This window comes from Apodemus sylvaticus, chromosome 2 (assembly GCF_947179515.1).
Source record: "Apodemus sylvaticus chromosome 2, mApoSyl1.1, whole genome shotgun sequence".
NCBI classification, from domain to species: domain Eukaryota; kingdom Metazoa; phylum Chordata; class Mammalia; order Rodentia; family Muridae; genus Apodemus; species Apodemus sylvaticus.
In genome coordinates this window covers 24,643,259-24,651,455 of record NC_067473.1, presented here as the reverse complement: position 1 = coordinate 24,651,455, position 8,197 = coordinate 24,643,259, and the positions used below count along the sequence as shown (strand labels likewise).

Below are 8,197 nucleotides of genomic sequence, written 5' to 3'. Positions count from 1 at the left end.
TGGAGGGTGTGTTTCAGTGTTTTCTCTGAAACCAAGTCTTAAAAATTCCATTTCATCCTCTACCTGGCCTCTCAAGCTAACCTTCACCTCAGATAATCCTGCTTCCACTTTACTGTTGTTAGGCTTACAAGTAGGGTTCCTAGGAATGGTAGGACAGGACTAGTCACTGACAGAGACCTGGCTTTTCTAATGCTGAGGTGTGTACCCACCAGTGTAGCTACAGACATTTTGTTCTATGTCAGCTCCCTAGTTCGATTACTGCTATAATGTGCCTGCCAAATCACTGACACAGAAAAGTAACTTGTCTCAGAGGAAGGTCATGTTGACACATACTCTTATGTTCTTTATGACATTTGTTAAACTTATCATGTTCAACAAAATTTACATAGGACCCATCAAATTAATGGTCAATATACACTCTTATATCTAAAATGACCTAATCAGAAATGAGCACTGGACACTTCCTACAACTTCATAGAAGCTACATGTATTTTGGGTTTTCTGTTTGTTTGTTTTTGTTTTTTGCTTTAGAAGTTGATGAATATAGATGTTTTTAGCCATGGCTCAGCTCCCAAAATCTGATATGTGGTTGTATTCAATCAGTATTATGGTCTACATTCATTAATCCATCCCTATTTATTTGAGAAAGGTGTTTTTCTGGTTTGTGGGACCGATCATGAACCCAAGCACAAGATGTTAGGCCCTTGCTCTGTGCACTAACATACATCTATTATATTTTCATACAGCCTTACCAATTTTGACTATTTTATTTTGTTCTGACATAATCTCATTTTATAGATTATACAGGGCTATAAGCAATCCTCCTTTGGTGACACTGGTGCAGAAATGAGACCCTGCCTGAGGGCCTTTCCATTGGTGGCTTCAATGTTTTAGTTCCCTCTGTCAACTGATCTCCAGACTCTTGCCAGAACCATGAGGACTGCAACTCTCTCTCTCTCTCTCTCTCTCTCTCTCTCTCTCTCTCTCTCTCTCTCTCTCTCTCTCTCTCTCTCTCTCCTGTCTCTCTGTTAAGACATCTTGGGGCAGCTTTAAAAAAGCTAAGCACAAGATATCATGAGTGTAGCCCCTAACACACATCCACATATTAACCTGCCCTTCAGGCTCAGCCTGGATGTAATTTCATGCACCTGTACCAAAGACAGGAGAACTTTAGACTTCATATTAAAACTGGAGTTATTTCTCAGTACATTTTAAAGGTCCATATTGCTGATTGAGGAAAATTTGAGATAGGATGAGACATTTCTGAGAAGGGTTTGAAAAGGAAACCCTCAGTTAGAAACACAGGGATTACTGAGGTGATGGCAATTAAGCCCAGAGTAAACCATGGCCTTGGAAGGAAGATGGGCTCAGTGGCTATGCCCCTGGAGAGTCTTCAGGAAAGAGCACTTAAGCTTCATGTTCAGTACAGGGGGAAAATTAGTAGGGAGCCAAAGGCTGTATGTAACCCATGACATCAGCAGTCCCTTCTTGAACATTCTATAATCTTCCAGAGAGTTCTTGGCATGAGCTGTGATGTCACCAGTGTTGTAGCAACAGCAGAGCATTGAGGTTTCTCAGTCAGTGTCTAGAGGATACACTGATAGACATGTTTGCTCGACTCAGAAAACTCTTTCGGAGAACCAATGTGGATGGGAGAGAGACTAGAGAGAGGAGGAAGGGAGCTGGCCTTTCATCTGAGAGTAATGAAGGACAAAGGAGGTGGTCTTGGAGAATGTGGAGTAAGTACTGGGAAGTGGATATTGAGCTTCCTGGCAGGGTGGCCCGAGCTGGCCTTTCTAGCAAATTCCAATTCTTCACTTTCACTGAGTATTGTGGTTGTTACTTGGGGACAGAATGAGAGCATCAGGAGTCACAGAGGATCTAACCTACACCAATTTAGGGAAGGGCATCACTGCCTTCACTACCATGCTTCTAGCTTCAGCGTCTCTCTGACAATAGTACCAGGGAGAGATTTGTGACCCTGCTGATAAACTCTTGTTCTCAGAACTCCTCTGACTTCCTCTCCCTCAAAGTTCCCACCTTAGCTTTCCCACTGGTTGTGGGTGGCAGGAATAATTGTACTGTAACCAAAGACCAATCAGAATTGATAAACCCAGCAGAGATTCCATCCTGTGGCCGCTTCTGGAGTGATGGTTGTTTCAATAGAGGAAATAAATCAGTGTGTTCTCCCCCTGCAGGATGTTTTAAGGCCATTTCCTGGGCTTAGAGTAACAGAATAGGAGATCTGAACATCATATAACACTCAAGTACTTGTGAATAGTGAATTTATAGTATGACTTGTGAAACCACAGGACTGAGGACTCTGAAGCCAAGTTGTACTCTGTGTATTTGTTAATAAGTCAGGAGAAGCCATCTCTGTGGTCATCATAAGAATACATAGGGAGACAGAGGACACACATGGCTGCTTACATCTCCTAGTCGCTATAGAGTGAGGGATAACTGAGGTCCACTGAGGATGCATCTAAAGGCTGGATGAAACTCTGTGTGGTGTCACTGGGTTCTAGGCCTACTAGAACTACTTTAAAGTAGGTGGTCTACTTTATAGGCCTCAGAGTATACTGTCTATACTCTATGCATTCCAAAAATGTAAGTTCACTTGTGTTCTTTTACCTACAGGGGCTGGCAGGCAGACATCATCCCCTGCAACTGTCCTAAGCAAGAAGCAGGCCGAGGAGGAAGAGGAGAGGCTGACCAGAGAGCTGAAGCTCGTTACACAAGAGAGAAATGAGCTGAGAGATCGCTTGATCTATGTCACTGAGGGAGCCATGAACAAGAGGTATGCATTGCTCCAAATGCTGTGGTGTTCATCTGGAGTAAATGCCACATCTTTTTAAGGTGGTTGATTATAGGAAGGTGTGTCTTCATGATATCCCTGGGTCAAATCTCATGTCCCTAAATACTTCTTAGAGGAGAGACAGAACCTGAAGCTTGGTCAGGAGTAAGAAGGGAAATGGACTCTTCTGCTTCCTCCAGGTCAAAAGTGGGACTTGTGGTCTGAGTGAAGAATTCAGGGATAGAGGCAATGGTCAGTGAGTTCCCAGAGTGCTTTGGGAAAGCCCTTGAAAGGAGGTGCTTTTCTGAGGTTCTAGGAGCTGAGAGTTTGTGGTGAGTGTTTGTACTGGACTGGCAGGTGACTGAGTGCTGGAAACTGCTAAATGCAGATGGAGGGGCCTGGTCCCACATTGTTCATCTCAGTGCTTGACTAGACGTCTGAGGCTCTGCCTGTTCCTCTTTCTCTGAGTGACTTATACTCTGGTACTGTAATGTTGCATGCATTTCTTCTGAATCTCGTGTTCTCTCTGCTTCTGTCTCTGATTCACTCTCTCTCTCTTTCTGTTACTCTGTCTCTTTTTTCCCTTACATGTGTGTACACAAGTGTGTATATCTGTTTCTGTGTGTATGCATGTGTGTGTGCACATGATTGTGGTGTCTCTTGTGAATTAATTTTTTGCATGTTTATATTTCTCTCTACTCTTTTAAATTCAGGGATCTGTGACATCCAGGGTACTCTGAGACAGTAATGTTGCAAACATTTCTGCTGATTCTCATTCTGTTATCTCTAGTTCTGTCTCTGTCTTTATTTCTCATTCTCTTGCTCTGTGTCCTTTTCTCCTAATGTGTGTGTGCCAGTCTATGAGTCTGTTTGCTTCCATGTGTACATACAAGTGCTTCTGTTTCATATGTTTATATTTACCTCCACACTTTGGAATCTTGTGGTCTGTGTATTGGACTGAGGATTTACATGCAGTTTCAAGGTGATGTGAGTCCTGATGTCTGGGAGCCCCCACATTAAATAGCACTGTTCCTTCCCTTCATGGGGACATTTATGTAAACAGTTGCACCTCTTGGGCAGATTATAAAGCATTGGTTATGTCTGGTCTCATCTCAAGAATTATGTGTAATTTCTGCCTCTGAATCCAGGAATTATAATCCCTGTTGTCAAAACAGGGAAAATATAATCACAGGTGTCTAGTTGGCAATGACCTGTGGCCTATACTCTTGAGGGCACAAGGGGCCAGATTGCCCCTCCAGATCTAATGAGTAAACACAGGGAGCCAGGGCACCCTCCATCTGGATATATAGCTTATGCTGTCCTTGGGAAAAGATAAAAAGTTTCCAAAGATGAAAAAGATCCCAGCATGTAGAATCCAGGAATTGACCTTCCTGTGCTGGGAGTACAAGACCCAGTCTATGTTCATGTGTTCCTAGAAAGGAGGAGTGGCCCCTGGTTATGGAAAGCAGTAGCAGAATGGGGCAATACCAGAACAGGGAAGTGGGAAGGGGTGGATGAGGGAGTAGGGTTAGGGAAGAGGGCTCATGGGATTTTTGGAGAGTGGTAAGCCAGACAAGGGGAAAACATTTGAAATGTAAATAAAAAAATATATCGAATAAAAAAAAAGAAACACATTTTCAGCCAGGCCATGGTAGCACACACCTGTATTCCCAGCATTTGGGAGGCAGTGGCAGATGGATTTCTGAGTTTGAGGCCAGCCTTGTCTACAGAGTGAGTTGCAGGACAGCCAGGGCTACACAGAGAAACCTTGTCTCAAAAATACAAATATATATATATATATAATACTTAGATGTGTATGTGTTCTAAAAAGGTGTTTTAAAAAAGGCACATGTTCATAGAGTTCTATCTTCCTGGGGACAGGCCATACTACACACCAAATCCGTTATATGAAAAATTGAAGTTAAAGGAGAAGGAGATTATGACATTTCTACACACCTTAGAGAAGGAGAACATTGAGGCCAAACAGACCTTCCAGGATCTCAAGAAGGAGATTAACTTCTATCGGTAAGTACTGTTCATGGAGGTCACCAGGTGTGGAATGGCCCTTTCTGCCTTCCTTTGTTCCTGGACTGCAGAGTCTGCAGGTCTGATTCTATCCCTTCTGCCTTTTAGCCATCACTGTGCCTTGGGACTTCTCCTGTCAGTTTCAAAGTCTGTAAGAGACTGTTACTCATCCTAAGAGTGTACAGGCATCATCAGGAGCCTCTCATTAGAAGAGTGATTCAGATCATGAGAGGGTTATGGTACAGTTCTAGGTCTGTGGGACTCAGGCATGGTTTTACAGAGCTAAATGTGATCTAACAAAAGGATACAATGCCTTCCTCTTGATTCTACTGACTGCATTGAGGGTATCTGCAACCTACTAATTGATGTTGCTGAAATGCTTTGGGCTGTCATGGATAGTTTCAGATACCTTGTTCTTTGGAGAGACATGCAACCTTATTGGTGTTTGGGCTGCAGCAATCATTTATTTCTTCCCTCAAGTTGCTATTTGCTGTTTGTGGACCTCTCAAGAATGTATTGAGATGTATTGCATTAGGTATTCCTGGGAACCTAGGTCCTGGTGGGGTTAATGGGACCTTGATGTAGGAATGGGAGGAGGAGCCTGCAGGATCTTACCATGAAGATTGTGTCTCTAGCAACCTGCACAGCCGGCTCCTGATGCAGAAGAACATTATGAATAAGAGATTGGTTACACTGAAGCAGGAGAACAAGGAAGTACATGCTGATTGGACCATCATTCAGCAATACCTGATTGACTTGAACCTGAATGTTAAAGATGAACAGGACAAGACCAGCATCCTCCAGGGCCAACAACATCAGGTAGGTACAAGCAGCTCAGCCTGGCTTATACTGACTGATAACATTTTGCTACTGCATCCATCTTTGCTTTCACACAGCACCATTCTAATGCACAGTCCCAAGCAGCCACCCACCTCATGGAATGTAGTTGGTCACTGCTAGGGCTATGCACATTCTGCGTTGTGAACCTCTTGAGATAAGCTGAAATATGGCAAGTATACCTTTCGACTCCTCTTTATTCTGAAGACCAGTAAGGGTGATAGATCAATATCATGCAGCATTCCTACACCTGCTCATGATAGGTGGGCTGCTTTGCAGAGCTTTGAGTAAGTTCTGGGTCCTGTGACAGAGGGCATGCAAGGGTCATATGACTTCCAAAGTAGTTAGCAATTTGCAGGGTTAAAATTCAAACACTAATAAGAAATATGTTATTCTCCTTTTCTTTGATCTTTGTGGCATGTGGCATTTTCCTTTCCTCCTGTAACCCAGTGAAGTCTCTTCCAATTGCCCATTTCTTGGTGTGCCCTGATAAAAATGAGTAGCAGCTTGTCAGCCCTACTGTTAATGTAGGTTAATGTTGCTGGATATTTTGCTGTGCCTGCAGTTGTAACAGCAATGGTGTCAGTTAAAAGATCAATGATAACATTCCTGTTGAGAGGGTGGGAGGCAGCAGCCTGACAGCTGACATTTAGATTCCCAACAAGCCTCTGTCTTAATAACTGCCTTCCTCTTCTAGGATGCAGAGAGTGTAGCAAGAGCTGATATTTCCACAGCCCAGGAAGAGGGCCTCCTGCAGAATGAGTTGCCACTTCAGGAAGCTCCTGATGATCTCCATCCTCAACAGCCACAAAATTCCTTGGATGAGTCTTCTACCACATAATTGAACTCCTCAGGTTGAATAGGCACTAACTACCTAGCCAGTGAGCCAATCAATTCAGGAATTTATTCCCTTTCCTGTACAAACATTACCCCTTGGGGGAGAACTTCGGTGACTGCCCTGCCACCACATGTCCAAGAGAAGAAACAGACTGTAAGTCCCTGTTGCTGAAAGTGTAGTGAGAGAAATCTGGTTCATATAATTTACTGTTAGAGTTTTGGTTGCTGTTTGGTTTTCTGCTGTTTTGTTACTTGTTATGTTATTGGATATTATATATTATTGTTATTGCTTTTTTTCTTATGCTTTTCACTGTTTATAGTAATTATCTTTAAAAGCCTGTTTTTGAAATGTATTTCTGATGAATAAAAATTTATTTGTAATTCCTCACTTTTGAGACCATATTACTTATTCAGGTTTTCTGTCCTATCCTGTACACATAGACCTCACAACCACAGATGGATCTCGGTAAGCCCCGGGATGCCTGGCTACAGAGTGATTTCAAAGCCCACTAGGGTATACAAGACAATGGTCTTTTGTATGAATAATGTGGCTTCTCCCATGGATACACACTTTAGGATGTAATCACTGACATACTCTCTCCATGCTGTCATGTATTCTCCTATTCCTAAAATGTAGAACTCTATTAGAATGGAGACTGCAGCTCCTATCTATTTAATATAGCCCATGAATTTCTACCTAGAACAATCAGACAACAAAATGACATCAAGGGCATACAAAAGGTAAGGAACAATGTCAAAGTATTGCTAGTTACACATGTTATGATAGTATACTTAAGTGATTCCTAAAGATGTACAAAAGAACTATACCTGATAAGCACCTACAGGGAAAGTCTCTTGATTCATAATGAACTTAAAAATGTCAGTAGCTGTTTTTATTGAAAGGATAAAGAAGCTGAAAAAAATTAGGAAAGCCACAACATACAGTACCCAGAATTAAAAAACTGTATCTTGGTATAAGTTTATGCAAGCAATGAAAGACCTATAAGACAAGATTTTCAGATCTATGCTCCAAATGCAAGTGCACCCTCATTCGTCAAAGAATCTTTACTAAAGCTCAAATCACACATTGCACCTGACACAATAGTTGTGGGTGACTTCAACACCCCACTCTCCTCAATGAACTGATCAGGAAAGCAGAAACTAAACAGGGACACAGTGAAAAAAATGAAGTTTTAGACCAATTGGATTTAACAGATTTATAGAGAGAGAACATTTTATCCTAAAGCAAAAGAATATATATTTTTCTCAGCACCTCATGGTACTTTCTCCAAAATCGACCATATAATTGGTCACAAGACATACCTCAACAGATATAAGAGGATCAAAATAATCCTATACCTCCTATCAGATCACTATGGAGTAAGAGTTGTCCTCAATAGCAACAAAAACAACAGAAAGCCCACATACACAGGGAAGCTGAACAATACTCAGTGACACCTAGGTCAAGGAAGAAATAAATCAAAGACTGCTTAGAATTTAAAGAAAATAGAGCCACAACATACCCAAATTATGGGACACAATGAAAGCAGTGCTAAGAGGAAAACTCATAGCCCTGAGTGCCTCCAAAATAAACTGAAGAGAGCATACATTAGTACCTTAAGGACACACCTGAATGGCCTGGAACAAAAAAGTTAATTCACCCAGGAGCAGTAGAAGACAGGAAATCATCAAACTAAGGGCTGA

General features: G+C 42.0%; 1 protein-coding gene across 1 annotated transcript; it reads left to right on the top strand.

Annotated features, from left to right (window-relative positions):
* The first annotated feature begins 1,376 nt into the window (after nucleotides 1–1,376).
* On the top strand, nucleotides 1,377–6,497 carry LOC127677271 (disks large homolog 5-like). The gene is made up of 6 exons (XM_052172378.1): nucleotides 1,377–1,457; nucleotides 1,544–1,739; nucleotides 2,638–2,797; nucleotides 4,676–4,819; nucleotides 5,455–5,638; nucleotides 6,354–6,497. The coding sequence occupies exons 1-6, from the start codon at nucleotides 1,377–1,379 to the stop codon at nucleotides 6,495–6,497; spliced, it is 909 nt and encodes a 302-aa protein (XP_052028338.1).
* Nucleotides 6,498–8,197: the final 1,700 nt, after the last annotated feature.